Genomic DNA, 16,941 nt, shown 5'->3' on the forward strand with positions numbered 1-16,941 from the left:
TTGTACACAGTCCTTTATCCCCATTTGTAGTTCTTTCTTATATCTATTTATATTCACTCATATCTATCTATCTATCTATCTATCTTCTGTCTATCTATCTATCTCTATCTATCTATCTATCTATTATCTATCCTATATACTATCTATTCTATCTATCATCTATCTATCTATCTATCTATCTATCTATCTATCTATCTATCTTGTATGACTGTATTAAAGTGCTCTCAGATTCTACCATGTCTTGCCATAATTAGGTAAGTAGGTACTTTCATTATAAAATATCATTTCCTAAACTGAAAATCATTTGTTGTTATTTTCTCTTACATACTGAATTTTTATACTCATTATAAACTTTATAAAACCTGCTTTGGGTAGGTTATTGATATTTGTTTGTTTAATTTCTGTCTGTTTATGGGTTTTTTTTTTGGTTGCTTTTTTGCCTTTTTTACTTTTTTCTAATTCTGTAGTGTATGCTACACTTTCCTCTGCTGCTGGAACAAGTACATTTCCTCGTGGTGGGATGAATAAAGCATATCTAATCTAATCTAAATTGAAACAGAAAGCGCTTACACACTCTGACCACTGAGGGTCGCTGTAGTTTTTAAGCCACCTTATGTCAGCAGCGGCGCAGAAACGTCGCATTCTCTGATTGGCTGTCGGTGGCCGGGGTCAAACAATATTGCGCATGCTCAGAAAGCCTTTTTCGGCTAGCGGCTGAAATCTGTCAGCTCAGCGGAGCGTAAATTCCTCTAATACCTTCAAATATCTCGGAGGATTTCCTTCCTTTGAACGTCGCCGGAGCTTTAAATCTAGCCTCGGGTGTCGCCAGATTTGGATTCCAACTTTTCGCCGTGTGTAGCCGAAGGAAAGAGCCAAGAATGACGAGCAGTACGAAGCGGAAAGAAGAAAGTCATCTGCTGAATGGAGGTGTAAAACAGTCCACATGGAGCAAAGCCTTCAACAGTAATGCTGTCTGGGAGGAGAAGGTCAGTCAGCTGCCCTTTCCAAATCCAGCCCGACTCTTATTTTCTTATTACTTCGTGCTCGGTGCAACTAATTTGCTGGCAGGTGTTCATGAAGTCATCTGTATGTGGAGCCAGGATAGAGGATTAATCAGATGTGGTTAAGGTTAACTGTGTCTGCGTTAATGAATAAACTGGGAAGGCGACCACATGTGATTACTCGTTGAATTCAAGCAATCAAGTCAATTAAATGTTTAAATGTGCCATCGTGTTTTTTAATCAGTTGTTTAATTAATGGATTCACTGTTTTAGTCTGTTAAACCGATTGTATGCAAACATGCATTGAACATAACTATAACACAGTATCATGTGTTAAAATGAGCCTGAGATTTAAATATGTGCAGAGAAATTAAACATTTGCATAGGATTTAAATATATAACTGTTAAGAAGTTAACCCGTGTGAAACATCTATACAAAGACTATACAAAAAAATAGAAAGTGACTGTAGAAATAAAAATGTTTAATAAGACTATGAGAAAGGACTACAAATAGGGATAAAGGTCTGTAAACCGATGAATGAAAGTCACAGCATGTAGCAGAGGTGTGTGTGTGGGTCTGTGGGGAAAAAACCTCTCCACACATCTAAGAGGCTGGAACCAGAGAATATTTGCTTGAAATAATTAAGAAATAATTAATTAATTATCAAAATTGTTTGTCAGTTAACTTTTCTGTTGATTGACTCATCGTTTATTGGATCAATATTCAGCTTATTGTGTTAAAGTACCCATTTGCTTGTGTTACCTTGCCTCAGCAACACCTGACCATAACCTAAATTAACCTAAATGAGCCCCAAACCAATATTTCAGAGGTCAGTGTCTCAGGAAACAGTCTGGTGATACCTTTCACTGTTTACTCAAAACATTAGATTATGCATGTTATGAACGGTTTGTCCTTTGAAGGAACTATAGCAGCTCAACTACACATTATTACCAGCACCAGGGCCTGATGTTGACATCACACACATGTGAAATACAATTCCTTACATAGGAAATCATAGAGGGGAAAAAAAAAAAAAATCTTCTTCATTCAAGTTTTTGTTTGTGTTTTCTTTCACAGGACGAGTTTTTAGATGTGATTTACTGGCTTCGGCAAATTATTGCAGTAATCCTCGGTGTGATATGGGGTGTTGCACCGTTGAAAGGATTTCTGGGAATAGCCATGTAAGTAGTCTCTCTCGGGTCTCTTCACATCAGAGTGTACATTTTAAAGAAAGGAAAAAAAACACATCAAAATAAACATCTTTGTGTCTTTTTTTCTTTTCAGATTCTGCATCATCAACGCTGGCGTCCTGTATGTATACTTCAGCAGCTTTCAGCAGATTGATGAGGAAGAGTATGGAGGCACGTGGGAACTCACCAAAGAAGGCTTCATGACGTCTTTTGCTCTGTTTCTGGTGAGTGTGCCAACATTTGTAGAAACATATAGACTCTTTGGAAAGTATAGTTAAATCGGTTATAAATAGAAAATTGGAAATATTGATAGAAATTCAGCAAATTCAGGTTTCAAAGTTGAGGGGAAAGGGAAGTGTGCATCAAAGATTGGAACCATTTATGATCATTAGTTTATCACGTTTCATGATTTACAACGCCTGAAATCCAAATTCAAACTTTAATTTAGTGATCCATAATGTTTTGTTGTGGTTCACTGCGTCTGTAACATGTAGAGAAGTGTGAACGCGATGAGAACGAGCCAGTCTGGGCTCTCCCAGACAAAAGATGACGATCATGAGAGAAATGTTGTTCATTGGTGGCTTCCAAGTGTCAACCACTAATTGGAGTATGTCATGAAATGGTGTCACAATACGCTGGCGAGCTAACGTGAAGCTGCTCCTAAAAAGGATGTTAATTGTTTTCCTACATTTAGCAAAACACCTTGTCTCCAAGATTATAGTAAATTTATCTTGTAGAGTGTATAGTTTTATTTAAATGTAGCCCATAATTAGTCAGTTTGTAATGAGTTCACTGTGCCTACTGATATAAACTCACTTAATCTGCTGTTTGTGAAACACATGATTTTGATCATTAGTGTCTAAACAGCTGTTTTTGTGTTTGTTTGTTTTTCTCTCTACCAGGTGGTGTGGATAATCTTTTACACAGCTCTACATTTTGACTGAGAAGAATCCATTGGACACTTAAAAACAAACATTTCTGTTGAAGTAAATTGTCAAGAAAGAGGAACTCCATGACCCGAGGGGGTGTCAACACTCCTACATACAGTATGACTTTTCAGTGTGCAGTGCATCATGGGAATCCTAGTTCGATCCTGCAAGATCACCACCGCGATGAACGTGTTCAAATACTGTACACAGGCCTAATTTTGGGGGGTTCCTTTTCAAGGCACCTTCCATTACTCTCTCATATGTTATTTCCTTCCTCACTTCATTCTCATGTCTGACAAAAAAAAACACTAACAAATATAGAGAGCAAATAGTTAATTTGAGATTGGATGCAGTTGTGTTTATGATGCAAGTCAGAATAAGGATTCTTTCATCTTTGTTGATTCATAGCAGGCCGTTTTTTGTTTTAGAAGACTGACATGAATGCAGATTTTTAGACTGTAAAGATAACAACCAGTATGTGTGTTCATCCGTACTGCTCAAGAGCTTAAGTAAGAGGAACTGGGCAATAAAAACTAAGTCTCACCATATAGTCATTAGGGTTCAATCAGTCCATGAAGTGTGAAGTGTTAGCTTTAATTTAAAACGCACCATATTTGATGTATGAAACTAATTGTAAATGATTGATACTGTTAAATCACCCCTCTGAAATTTCACTCCAAAATTATACGTTTGCCTTTTTTAAGAAAATAATCTGGGCCTTTAAAAAAGTGTCATGAAATTAAAGCACATTACAGGTCACTGTTAAGGTTACCAGCTATAGTATGTGTCTGTGGTTTTAAGGATGGTGTCAAAAGACTCAAAGATTCATGTTTTTTTTTTCTTTCCCTCCCTTGATATAATCTGAGCATTTTTGAATAAAATCTGTCAATTGTTATTTCTTCTAAAGGGTCTGGTGTGTAACAAATGTGAAAAATAGTAGCTAACCACAGTGGCAATCTCACTAACTTTAACATGAAAAACAAGTGCTGGTGGTAAGATACACATATCAGCTGATATCCAATCCCGATGCAAGTATCAGTGCGCTATCTGTCCGTTCAACTTATTTCCTCAAAGTAAAGAGGGAGGAAACGTGCATGCCGTTTTCAAATGCAAATGTTCACAGATTAAGCTAAAAACTGGTCTGTGCACTGCCATGACTTGCTGTTCGTATATCTAGATGTCATTTATTAATGGCATTAGTTAGGGGGTGTAGAAATAATTTCAATTTGTTTTTCCTCACATGTAGCTTCCAGATCAAAGTCTTACCTGTTGTTTTTTAAATTAATTTAAAGATGTCTGTAAATTCTGTATAATGTCCCTTTTGTCAGATCCACCTTGTATTACAGATTTATTTGTACTTATGTTATATCTTGTTTGATGTAACATATTTCTCAGTATTTTATAGTGAAGAACTTTTAAAAGCAGCTCTTGCAAAGTTCTTGTAATGATACTGTTATATTAGATACACAGCAGGTGTTTGAAAGGATTGTATTTTCTGATCAAATCTTTTGGGAATCATTAAACATGGGCTTTATTTGGCCTCCATTTTCAAAGAGATGCTGTCTGGTCTTATTGAAATGTAGAAAGAATATTAGTAAGATGATTCAATCAGTTTTTGCATGAAATTATTGCACTGTAATATAATGTATACTCTATTTTGCTTTTTGCTATCTACATAACATGGAAACCCATTTCTGCCAGTGAAAAAAAGATGAAATGGTAGAAATAAATACAGTCATGGTAAGTAAAAATTATAAGATACAATAATAAAGAGGTTATGAGCAGTGAAGGAGGAAGTATGAGATGTTTTACTTGAGTAAAAGAAGAAATACAACAATACATATATATACGTATGCAGAAATACAAAAGAATTGGCAGCTAAATGTATCAGAAGTGAAAACACAGAATGTCCCTGCTATTGATGTCTTACTGATAAAGTGCATTTTAATTGTTGTACAGAGTTTTACCTGACGTCTTATGCTGAAAGGTTTATTGAAGCTCGATCAAGGAGAAATGAGGATTTATCAATACACTTGTCGTGACATGATGCCACCTCAACTCACACCTCAGAAGCTGTCCTCTCTGGCTCGTCTATGCGCCCTCAGGGCAGTGACACAACTACTCTATATAAATGTTTACGCTCAATGCATGTACAGTATAAGGTATCTGCCAATAAGTCATTAGTCTACAAACAAAGCAATAAGTTTACATTTAGTGGAGAGATGAGATGAGTGAGTGAGACATCTGTATCCTCTGACCTCTGTTGCCATAGTAATGATCAGAAGGGCAGCCTGCTTTCCTGAATGCAAACACAAACAGCTGCTCTGCGTCTCAAGGAGAACAGAAGACACACTTAACACTGTCCCTACAGCGACCTGAAGACATATGCTGCGACCCTGCGTAGACACCATATGTGGCATGTTGGAAGAGAAAAATTCCCCTCACATTACTGAGCTAATATTAACTACTGTTGTATTTACTGCTGGTTGCATCATATTTTGTAAGCTGGGCAGTGCGATGGAGCAAGTAGAAACCCAGGATAAAGATATAGAGCTGGGAATGAGCATAACTCTGAGTTATTTCCTTCCCTTGTGGGAAAATAGCTCTAACACTATTTTTATCCTTGCCCTTCATTTTTATTTTGCTGCTAACAGAGGTCTGTTTTCCACACACTCATGTGCATGTGTTTGACAGAGGCCTTTTTACTGTGTTTGAACCTTCAAATATTAAAGTTCACCCGGCTTGAACTCGCAGCTGCAGCTGTTTTCCCCCAAACACACTGACATCATTCATAAAACTCTGAAGAGAGCCCCACAGCATGACGTCATCTACAGAGAAGTAGAAAAAAAAAATATGTGACGTAGTGGCCAAGATGGCGGCTCCCCTTTCCACGATGAAATTTTGGAAGCCGGGTAAGTAGCAAATAACGACATAAATTAGACATGTTGGTGTTTGGTTTCTTCTGGTTTGTATTTATTAACGTGCAGCTGCTGTTATAAGTCAGTCAGCCTCGGTTTGGCCGATGGTGCGTTCACGGCCGCTGCGTGATCTCTGCAGCTTCATCCCGGGGAAACGTTAGCTCTGCGGATCCAACTTAACCTGACAAAATAAAACACAACAAGGCGAAACATATGAGCCGCAAACGCGACCAACTTTGCACCGCCTTGTAGGTCCTTCATTTCGTTTCATTTCATGTCAGTAGGCACTGCACTAAACCCTTAGCTGGTCATTCATTTGCACTAAATCCTCAGCCGGCTTACATACAAATAAAACATTATCTTCATGCTCACCATCTGTTCTGCTCCAGGAGCTGAGGCACCAGGGATCTCAGAGGAGAGGGAGCTCAACACAGAGACCACCGGGTCCCCCATCATCTTCAACCCGCACACCGCCCTCTCTATAGAGAAACAACGACAGAAACTCCCCGTTTTCAAGGTTTCACAAACATGCATGGATGTAAACAGCAGGGTGGGTCTAGTAGTGTGTCTGCCAGTGATAAACTAATTGTTCATTATTCACTTTTCAGCACAGAAACAACATCTTATACTTAGTGGAGAGCTTCCAGACGGTCATCATAGTCGGTGAGACTGGATGTGGGAAGACAACACAGATACCTCAGGTTGGTAGGGTTTAGTCCATGCAACATTTTACTCTGGTGTCTAACATTTAGTGTGTGCCTATACTGAACCCTCAAAGTCACATATTCTGCACCAAATCTAACAGCTAAAGGCAGCAGATTGCTGCAGTGGACTGATACCCTTCATGTGGCTGAGCTCCCTGAGTGGTTTTACATGACCTTGTCTTGATGCCTTTTTTTTCAGCTAGTGCTTAATTTTATGCAGAATCTGCAACATCGGTGTCTCATTCTTTGTACTCCTCTCCTATTTTGATCGCCTCTCCTTACAGTACCTGCTGGAAGCTGGCTGGGCAGCGGAGGGGAAGGTGATCGGAGTGACACAGCCTCGACGTGTGGCTGCTATCTCTGTAAGACCTCTACCCGATGTCCTGTTAGCGCTCAGACAATGTCATTTCACTGCAAGAAATGTAGTTCACACTGAAGGACACACTTTTTTCCCCCCCCATGTCTTTCATGCTTATAGGTAGCTAATCGTGTAGCAGAGGAGCGGGGGGCCCTGCTGGGACATGAAGTTGGTTATACTATCCGGTTTGATGACTGCTCTGATCCCCACGCCACGAGGATCAAAGTATTACCACACCGCATCTGCCTTGAAGTCTTTATTACAAAGTTTGGTTCATTTTCAGTACTTAATTATGCCTGTGTGCTTCAGTTCCTTACAGATGGCATGCTGGTGCGGGAGATGATGGCTGATCCTCTTTTGAAAAAATACAGGTACGGATTGTAATTAAGGCATCATATACTAGCTCATTATCACAGGCCGCTGTGACAGTGTGACAGGAAGCCAGCAGGACCGTGAAACATGTTGTGATGATGAGAAAAAAGCCCACTGTTATTAGTTTTTGTTATGAAGACTTGGGCTTGATTCACTCTAATGTTTTTTTTTTTATTATCGTGATGTTCTCCTCAGTGTGCTGATGCTAGATGAAGCCCACGAGAGAACCCTGTATACAGACATAGCCATCGGTCTACTAAAGAAGGTAATTCCTGCTGATTCTGTCAGTGAAACAAATAAAACTTGACCTGTTTTACTTCAATCTATACATTACTAGTCATAGAAAGCTGTGTTTTCCATTTAAACCCTGACTCCGCTCCTGTTTTGTATTCTCTGATTCTCCTCCAGATTCAGAAAAAGCGGCAAGACTTGAGGCTGATTGTGGCCTCTGCCACTCTGGATGCCAAGGTGACCGCATCATCAAGATGAACGAGATATGCTTGATTAGTGAGGGGAGGGAAAACAAAGACAGACAGATGGGAAAAGTTGATGCGACGTCAGATCACATCGTACTGACATCTGCGATACACTGATGAAAGAAAGACACAATCAGGCCACTACTGTGCTCAGCATTAAACAAGCCAGCTGAAATGCCATATCGGACATCTACTGTTTAAAAAGGCTTTTATCTAGACAAACAAGTAGTTTATAGTTACACTTCAGTAGTAGATTGCATCTTTTTGTATATGTCAGATTGAGGACAGCAAGTGTATTTCATTGCTTTGTTGCTACAAAACATTAGAAAAATACCAGTTGCTAAAAAATAATATTGCCTTCTACTATAAATATAACCATTTTTACTCTATTACCTGGCAAATTATTATGTTAACATGATTTTTCAATTAACTTTTCTGCTATCAGTGGAACCTGTTATACAGGAAATGTCATTTTTTGCTTCTTAATGTTCCCTGTAATATCACATTCATCTGAAGAAATTCCACGACTTCTTCAACCTGAACGAGTCCGGAGATCCCAACAAGGACACATGTGGGATTCTGACAGTGGAGGGACGCACCTTTCCAGTGGACGTCTTCTACACTGTCAGGTAGTCAAACACACATGATCCATACTGAGGAAATGGTGTATGCTTTGCACATTTGTTTTGAACTCTGAAGTTCCTTTTGTTTGTTCTCAGTCCTGTCCCAGACTACGTGAAGGCCACAGTGGAAACAGTGCTGAAGATCCATGAGACAGAGGATGATGGAGATGTCCTGGCTTTTCTTACTGGGCAGGTCAGTGGCTGTATCTTTAATACAACTTAACCTTTGATTAATAACGTCTGACAAATATAGATAAATAAACCCTTATAAACCCTTGTATTATTCTCCTTAGGAAGAGGTGGAGAAGGTGGTGTCCCTTCTGCAGGACCAGGCCAGGACTCTGTCACGATATGGCATGAAGAAACACCTGAAAATTTTGCCCATGTACTCTGGTCTACCTTACGCTGAGCAGATGAAGGTCTTTGAGAGGGCACCCTCCACTGTTCGCAAGGTAAATGTGCTGCCTTTATTTTTAAGCACTTAGAAAGAAGAAACCAGATCATTTTATCGTCTGTGAAACTTACATTTACCCTATTTGGTCCAAGTAATACCAAAAAGTAAGTCCGTAATTAGATTACTACCATTTAACATGTTGAATTACACAGCAGATGTTGGCATAAGAGACAATAGCTGATAAAATCATTTGACTTACTCCTTCCTTGTGTTTCTGCCAGGTCGTGGTGGCCACTAACATAGCTGAGACCTCCATCACTATAAATGGAGTTGTATTTGTCATCGACTGTGCGTTTGTGAAGTTGCGAGCCTATAATCCTCGCACTGCCATTGAATCGCTGGTGGTCACCCCCATCTCCAAGGCTTCAGCCAGCCAGAGAGCTGGGAGAGCCGGACGAAACCGACCTGGGAAATGCTTTAGACTATACACGGGTACGTGTTTGTACAGTTTGCAGGAGAAGAATGATGATAAGTGTTGTAGAGCATCATCTATTAGAGGAATTGTGCATTTGTGGCAAAGCATTGCAGTCTTATCTCCTCCTCTCTCCCACCCTCTCTGCGTGTTTTTCTGTCGCTGTTTGTCATCCCCTCCCTCTGTTTCTTATTGCTTCTGTTCCTTTCATCAGAGGAGGACTTTGAGAAACTGCCTGCCTCTACTGTGCCAGAGATGCAGCGCACCAATTTGGCTCCTGTCATCCTGCAGCTCAAAGCATTAGGCATTGACAACGTGCTGCGGTTCAGCTTCCTTTCTGTGAGTTGCTCACTTTGCATCCATGGGGTGGCTGGGATATGTTCACCCACTGTGAAAGGAATTGTACTTTACATTTTAATTAGCGACAATGGCCCTTGGCCTCTGGGGAAAAATGCATAGAAACCATAAAATGAATGCAGTCAGTGTGTGTTTCTGCTTTTAAAATGTAGACTTTCCAAGTATGCAAGAGTCTCACATTATTCTGTCTTTTGGAGTTTATATTGTAAATGGTTGGATTTAACATTCATGTTTAAAATTTTGCAGCCTCCTCCAGCTCAAACCATGGTTCAGGCTTTAGAGCTGCTCTACGCTCTGGGAGGTAAGAAACAAAGTTGTCAGGATGGGAAAGTAAACAGGAAAACTGTCCTTCAACTGCAAGACTTGTGTTCAAAATGCTGTGTCGGAAAGCATCTAGAAGCTACAGTGTCCTCGCACCTGATGCAGGATCTTAACCAGCTGCGTGTCTGTTGGCAGGTCTGGACCATTACGGCCGTTTGACAGATCCCATGGGTGTGCGGATGGCAGAGTTTCCTCTCAGTCCCATGTTTGCCAAGATGCTCCTGGAGTCTGGAAACTTTGGCTGCTCCAAAGAGATTGTTACCATTGCAGCAATGATGCAGATTCAGAATATATTTGTCGTGCCACCCAATCAGAAGAAAGCTGCCGTAAGTGAAAACAAGCTTTCAAAAGGAGCATATTGTGTGTTTGGCAGAAATGCTCTGTCAGCATAACAATTAGCCAATTTTTGCTATCTCACCCTGCAGGCTCGAGAGCACAGGAAGTTTGCGGTGGCTGAGGGAGACCACCTCACCATGCTGAATGTGTATGAAGCATTCATTAAGGTACAGTGTGTGTATGTGTGCGTGTATATAGCTCAGGCGGTGACAGTGGACACAACACTTTGGGCTTGTGAAACTCAGCAAAAGTTGACTCTGATTGAGGCTACGAAAACCCTTTCCTCTTTCCTGCAGCACCAGAAGAGCTCCCAGTGGTGTCAGGAACACTTCCTCAATTATAAGGGTCTGCTGCGGGCTGTGACTGTACGAGAGCAGCTCCGGCGTCTCATGAATAAGTTTAAGGTACCACGGACTTCCAGTGAAGGTGTGTATGTGTCCTGTTTATTTTATGTAATATAGGGGGGTTGTATCATTCCAGTAGATGTGTATAGTGACATGTCGTGACAAAGTAGCAATATTAGCTGTTTTTTAATCTTATAAATGTGTGCTACTTTAAATAAACTTGATGGTAATAACCATGCCTCCAATATGAAAAAAGTGAATTTCTGCACCTGCTGCTCTTACCGACCTTCATCTCTTGTCTGGTACATGGTAATTTGTTGATGTTCATTACTACTTTCTGTTGCACAGGTGACCCTGATGTGATCTTGAAGTGCATTGTGTTTGGTTTTTTCGCTAATGCAGCTCGCATTCACCATTCTGGTTCCTACCGGTGAGAGATAGAAACTTTTCCAAGCAAATGACTTTCATTTTCGGTGTACTGTGTAAAATCACTCTTGAATTAATTTGCTCCACCAGGACTTTACGAGACGATCGTGAGCTTCACATCCACCCCAACTCAGTGCTGTTTGGAGAGAAACCTCCAAAATGGTCAGTACATGTCCCTACTGTGGCGTCTTGTCCAATAAACAAAGCTTTTCTTTTGCTCACTTATTCTTTTACATTTATAGGATGCAGCCGAGAATGTACATACATTTATATATTTACGAGCGTTTTTCATTTTCTCCTCACCAGGGTTGTTTTCAATGAGGTGGTGCAGACGGCAAAATACTACATGCGTGATGTGACTGCTGTTGAGTCTTCCTGGTTGGTTGAGTTGGCCCCTCATTTTTACAAGCAGGCCAAGGTAGGTCAAAGAAAGAAGACCGTGTTTAGTTCATCACGTTATCTGAACTTGTGACACCACCGTTTAGCGACTGCTTTAATAATCTTCAAGCTGGATTATTTTGATTTAACATTAACTGAGTCCTGTCCCTTTTTCTTTCAGCATGGTTCACTGGCCAGCAAGAGGTCCCGGGTCCTCTAAATCTTGGCACCATGTCACCACATTAGTACAGACAGACTCACTGCAGTAAAAGGAGAACCCCCCCTCTCAAATTGCCACTGTGCCCCTCTCCATTTCATTGTATATAAAGATGTAATATATATTTGTTGTCCATGTCCACCTGCACAAACCCTACCACACTGCGTGGCCATGTTAGAATGGATCCATTTTTAGTGGTGTCTTACTTTTTGGCAGGGATGTAGTTTATATTTGATCTGTGAGAGTAAATGGTGATGAATGTAAGATGAGGTCATGTAGTTCACTTCATTCATACTTGTACATAGTCAGAGCAGGCTCAGGTCCAGGGAGCGGCTCGACCACACCTGGTTCCTGGCTTCATTATTTTTTTAATTGCTGTATTTTCCTGTTGCATGATAAATAATGAAAGATGATGGAATGTGAGGATGTTTCCCTTTGAGAGATTTATGGCTTAGTTTTCTTCTTTTGGTTAATTTTCTTCCCTCATAGCCTGGGTGCCTTTTTAATTTGTTTACTTTTACCTCCAATTAATTTTTGATTTCTTACCTTCATACTGAATGTAGTGGTATATATGTATATGTGTGTATATATATATATGCATATATATGTATATTTTCAGGTATTTTACTGCAGATGGAAACACATTTCTTGTTCAGTCAACCTCAGATCCTACGTCCTATAACGATACTGTGAAAAGTTCTTTACTTTTTAATCCACTCTGCTTTGCCACTTAAATACAGTCTAGCTCAGACATAGTGGCCTTGTCACCACTCTGTGCCAATTTTCTTTCTCAGCCTATTTCACATTTCATTTTTTTCAAATGAAATGTGTAAATGCACCCAAGCATTGTAAATGAAAAGCTGTGAAATCAAAACTAAAAAGTGCCATTTGTTCTTGTGATGACATACAGTGCATTCAGACATGCATCCAAAGCCTCAAAGAAACCGTAGCATTTATGTGATTTCAGCCATCTCTTTGGAATCTTCGTAATGGCTTTTCCCTCTTACAGTTCGTCTCAGTTTTGAGCAAGACCTTATTGCACTTTTTGTTTCCTGTTACCATCAACATCAACTACCAGGAGTTCAGAAAAATGGCCAGTTTTTTGTGATTTCTGCAATCCATTCCATGTCGACTGCATGTATTCTACATTTCTGCTTTTGTTTTTATACCCACTTTATGGTTTTTGTCCCTGAAAGCGTCAGCGAGGCAGTATATTAAAGGTTTGTCATTTTGCCACTAAATCACTACATTTGACTTCTGCCTGCATGTTTTTTTCGTAGGTCTTGTTCTTGAGGTTACTACTGTAGATTCAGTGAAACTGTAATCAAACCACAGAACAATATATCACAGCGTAGATAGGTAAACCAACTCAGATTAGATGGATATTCAAATGAGGTACCCTTGCATGTTAAATGGTACCCAAATGTAGACCTATACACTTAAGATCATCATGTAGACTTATTGCAAATGAAAACATTCGCAAGATGTTTATCCTTGTTTATCCTCCTGCCAAAGTAGTAATCTGTAGATCTGTGTAATTGCTCACCTCTGAGATAAAAACTGTCACCTGCCATTCCCTCCTCACGTCCTCAATTAAAGCCTTATTGTCATGCACTAAGCGAGCTTTTGATTTGTTTTTTCAGACTACTGTTACTGTATTTTCCTTCAGTGTACAACTTTGCCAGAGGGTGTCACTGTTGCACCACAAAGAGTGCCCACTCTGAACGGTTCAGAGGATCGTCAGTAACAGTGTAAAGGCATTTATGAGTGTCTGTATATATTAGTTCAGCTTGTGATACAGTGTGTAAGTACAAAATGGTTGTTTTTGCTGTTGACATATAGGCAAAAAAAAAAGAACTTAATCTATTTAGAGATGCAGTATGCTGAATATATGGCATCTGCTTTAGAAAAAATACACTACGCAAACAGCACAAATATTTAACAATATATTTATATGAGATCAAATTTTAATTCTTAAGGTTGTGCTTTTGTCACTTCTGCAATTTATGCATTGCATTTACTGACATGATGAGAATCTTTAAAGCCTTAAAGTGGGTTTTGTTAAGTGAGGTCCCTGTGTCAAAATCTAGTTTTAAAACTCAAACATTTCAATTCTGTGCTCAAAAGTTGCATCTATAATTTAATGTTTAAAACAAATTATAAACCTGGGGCCATTTATTATTTATTATTATTATTATTATTATTATTATTATTATTGTTGTTGTTGTTGTTATTTACTTTGTTTTTTTGGTAGACTGTATTATGCACCACAAAATCTTTTTTTTTTTTAATTAAAAACTAAAAAGGTAAAGCTGGCCTTAGTGTTTTACCCAATCTTGGGTCTTAGTTTTGTTTCAAAATCTAGTTTTAATATTGAGATTGTGGTTAAAATAGTAGGGTCATCGCAGGTGTTTCGAATGATACAAATTACAGTTCAGTTACATTTATTGCAGCAGAGACTTTCCAGTGAGCCAACCTGCACCCCAGCAACACACTGACTCTGTTTGACCTGAATGGAACAGAACATTAATATGTATCATCGGTAACACCTGTGTTTACCCTAATATTTCATGTCAAAATGGCTGCTGTGAAATAAAAAAAAAGTCTATTATCACAAACTAACTGACATATGGCAAATCCAGTATTCCAGCACAAATACTAGTTGGTTTTTGGCCAAATGAGCTGTGGGAATGTGGGTGTGAGGGAGCACAGTGTGAACCCACAGCTAATTTTTCCTCCTGTGTGCCCCAGGGAGTCTTTCCCAGGGGGTGATTCCCAGGTGGTCATTCCCACAACAGGACAGGTGAAATTTTCAGCAACTGTTCAGGATACTACAAATACCACGGTAGGATTACAGACTGGCTGCAATACAATATTCAGCCACCAGTGGCAGCACTGAGCACATCGTTGCTAGAAAAACAACTAACAAACTAAAGAATAGTGACATTTTACTGTTGGCAGTTTGTACTAGCCTCACTGTGTACCCCTGGTCAGATTTCATTGTTAAAAAATGTTGAGTGCTTAATTTGCTTTATGACTTGGCACAGGAACAATGCTGCAATTCTTTAGACATAAGAGAAACAAACGCCCTTTAAAGTGTCTAAAATAACAGAAATATAATGAGTGAAAGGTCAGTGGAAAAATCATCCCCATCTAAGTTGTTGTTCAGTGTGGTTGTTTCTTGTCTGATACTAAAATGTAACAGTAAGCTCGTACAAGTGGTGGACAATGGTAACTCCTTATTTCCATGCAGTAGCAGCACACAGCCACAGCCATTGTAAGTCGTGAGTGTGATTGTTCAGACATCCCTTTACACGCAACCTGAAATTCACAAAGATATGTTGCTGACACTCAACACTATCACTTCAGTGATTTTTGCACATAGTTTTTGTTATTATTATTATTATTAGCCAGTGGAGGGTAGTAAAGGGACTGTTTTTAACTGGGCTTAGGCCAAAAAGCAGCAGTGAGCCCTCAAATATGTTCATATTGATAGGAATGGGCATTTCAGGAGCTTTCCCAGTGCACAGCTACTCACCTCAAGGCAAATTCTACCTGGTTTATTTAGTTTCCCTGGCATACTCCCTTCTTACCTCACTGAGACACACATTTAACAGTTACAGACCTTAAGATGAAGGGCTTTCCTTTATAGATCACAAGAGGTGAGGGTAGACTGTGTTTTAGTCTTTGGGCCAGTTTTATCTCAGACCTACAAAATGGCACAAGTGGAAATGAAGTTGGCACCTTACCAGACACTGGGTGTAGTATGATGGTAAAGTGTACATGATTCGATACATCTTGGGTGTACAATGTAGGGCATATCCTCAACAAATCTGTGTTTGTTTCAGTTCAAATCTGCCTGAATTTCAGCATGACTACAACACAACGTTTCTCCACTATCATGGCAGTCTGCTGTGGTCACACTGGAAACAATGATTTGCCTCTAGTGTCAGTTAATCAGTAATGGTTATAGTATCTGTCCAATTAAGTACAATAATTAGGCATTAATTGTGTCAATTAAGAAGCAGTGCAAAGTGATGCTCACACAATAGTCAATCATGAGTGAATATTCCACTCAACTAAATGTTATATCCAAACGTGGACCTTCTTTCAGTTCGTATCTTGTCTCCCGCAAGTTTTTGAGTTACTTCCAACTATCAGGGGAACTAAAAATGATTGTTAAATGTAAATACATACTCTATTAATATATTTGCTATATTTCCTCTTATTTCCTATTTCTTTTATTTTATATTTATATACATATATTGTGTGTTCATGTGTCTGTAACAGTGAGAGTGAACGAAGACATTTGTGTTATGAAGATATGATCAATCATTCTTTGTATCACTTTTTTATTATTGGGATATGGAGTGCAGTTGCACAGCACCGTGGACTCTGCAAATGTAATCCTAACATGATTACAATGTTGTGAGCAACTGAATGGTTCAAATCCCCTTGTTCATTGTCTGTTATTCAGTGATACAGTTAATCATTGTTGATGAATATGACCCAATCTGACATACAAGAACTGATGAATCTGATAAACCTTTTTTATCAAACAATGATGTAATCTTTTGTGGACCCATAACATAGTTTTCTTACATTTACATTGTCTCAGTATGAGATTTGTCTTTCGTGTATGTTCTGGATTTTACAAACAGTGCTGCTTTCTGTGTCACCGGATGGAAAGGAGGCTTTTCCCTACCCGATGTCTTTAAAGAGGACAAAAACAAGTAAGTAATGGGCTAAATTTCTACATGTGTTTTTCAGTTCCACTCAGTTGCCCATTAGTGTTGTGTAACCACATACATGCAACGTGACAGCCGAAGGTATCAGTGATTAATCGCGTGCATGTGACACGGACGAGGCAGCAGCTTGAGCAGGTTGTGCGTACGTGGTTGAGTGTAACTCACCATATTTCAGTGCTGTCAAAAAATCATTGACATGTTCCATCCAATTCAAAGAATGTTTAACTGTTCTAAAGGGTTTGATGAGAAAGCAAGTCATGTGTGAATTGTAATTACCCCCTGTTCAAAGTTTGTACTTGTTTTGAAAGAAAACAATGTGGTTAATATTTCTCCCCTCAATGAACAACCAGTAATAAGTGCTTTCTTCTAGTTTTTT

At 39.3% G+C, this 16,941-nt stretch overlaps 2 protein-coding genes across 2 annotated transcripts; both read left to right on the forward strand.

Annotated features, from left to right (window-relative positions):
• Positions 1 to 662: 662 nt before the first annotated feature.
• On the forward strand, positions 663 to 4,676 carry rab5if (RAB5 interacting factor). Its single transcript, XM_010738637.3, has 4 exons — positions 663 to 986; positions 2,080 to 2,183; positions 2,287 to 2,416; positions 3,095 to 4,676. Exons 1-4 carry the CDS (start codon positions 879 to 881, stop codon positions 3,134 to 3,136), a joined length of 384 nt encoding a protein of 127 aa, XP_010736939.1. The 5' UTR covers positions 663 to 878; the 3' UTR covers positions 3,137 to 4,676.
• A 1,255-nt stretch (positions 4,677 to 5,931) lies between these two features.
• dhx35 (DEAH-box helicase 35) lies at positions 5,932 to 13,110 on the forward strand. The gene is made up of 21 exons (XM_010738638.3): positions 5,932 to 6,033; positions 6,429 to 6,556; positions 6,648 to 6,740; positions 7,028 to 7,105; positions 7,222 to 7,326; positions 7,411 to 7,472; positions 7,669 to 7,738; positions 7,882 to 7,941; positions 8,466 to 8,578; positions 8,669 to 8,765; positions 8,866 to 9,024; positions 9,248 to 9,458; positions 9,653 to 9,777; positions 10,042 to 10,096; positions 10,252 to 10,442; positions 10,542 to 10,619; positions 10,749 to 10,878; positions 11,145 to 11,226; positions 11,313 to 11,384; positions 11,529 to 11,640; positions 11,782 to 13,110. The coding sequence occupies exons 1-21, from the start codon at positions 5,994 to 5,996 to the stop codon at positions 11,818 to 11,820; spliced, it is 2,100 nt and encodes a 699-aa protein (XP_010736940.1). The 5' UTR covers positions 5,932 to 5,993; the 3' UTR covers positions 11,821 to 13,110.
• The last annotated feature ends 3,831 nt before the right edge of the window (positions 13,111 to 16,941 follow it).

Source organism: Larimichthys crocea, chromosome XV (genome assembly GCF_000972845.2).
Source record: "Larimichthys crocea isolate SSNF chromosome XV, L_crocea_2.0, whole genome shotgun sequence".
NCBI classification, from domain to species: domain Eukaryota; kingdom Metazoa; phylum Chordata; class Actinopteri; family Sciaenidae; genus Larimichthys; species Larimichthys crocea.

What these genes read in the sequence shown, in the direction of transcription:
- dhx35 (XM_010738638.3), top strand. Translation starts at nt 5,994, where the DNA reads ATGGCGGCTCCCCTTTCCACGATGAAATTTTGGAAGCCGG. An exon ending in CCCACGCCACGAGGATCAAA is followed by an intron (nt 7,327 to 7,410) that starts GTATTACCACAC and finishes TGTGTGCTTCAG; the next exon opens with TTCCTTACAGATGGCATGCT. An exon ending in CCTCTTTTGAAAAAATACAG is followed by an intron (nt 7,473 to 7,668) that starts GTACGGATTGTA and finishes TGTTCTCCTCAG; the next exon opens with TGTGCTGATGCTAGATGAAG.
- rab5if (XM_010738637.3), top strand. Translation starts at nt 879, where the DNA reads ATGACGAGCAGTACGAAGCGGAAAGAAGAAAGTCATCTGCTGAATGGA. An exon ending in ATGCTGTCTGGGAGGAGAAG is followed by an intron (nt 987 to 2,079) that starts GTCAGTCAGCTG and finishes TTTCTTTCACAG; the next exon opens with GACGAGTTTTTAGATGTGAT. An exon ending in GGATTTCTGGGAATAGCCAT is followed by an intron (nt 2,184 to 2,286) that starts GTAAGTAGTCTC and finishes TTTTCTTTTCAG; the next exon opens with ATTCTGCATCATCAACGCTG.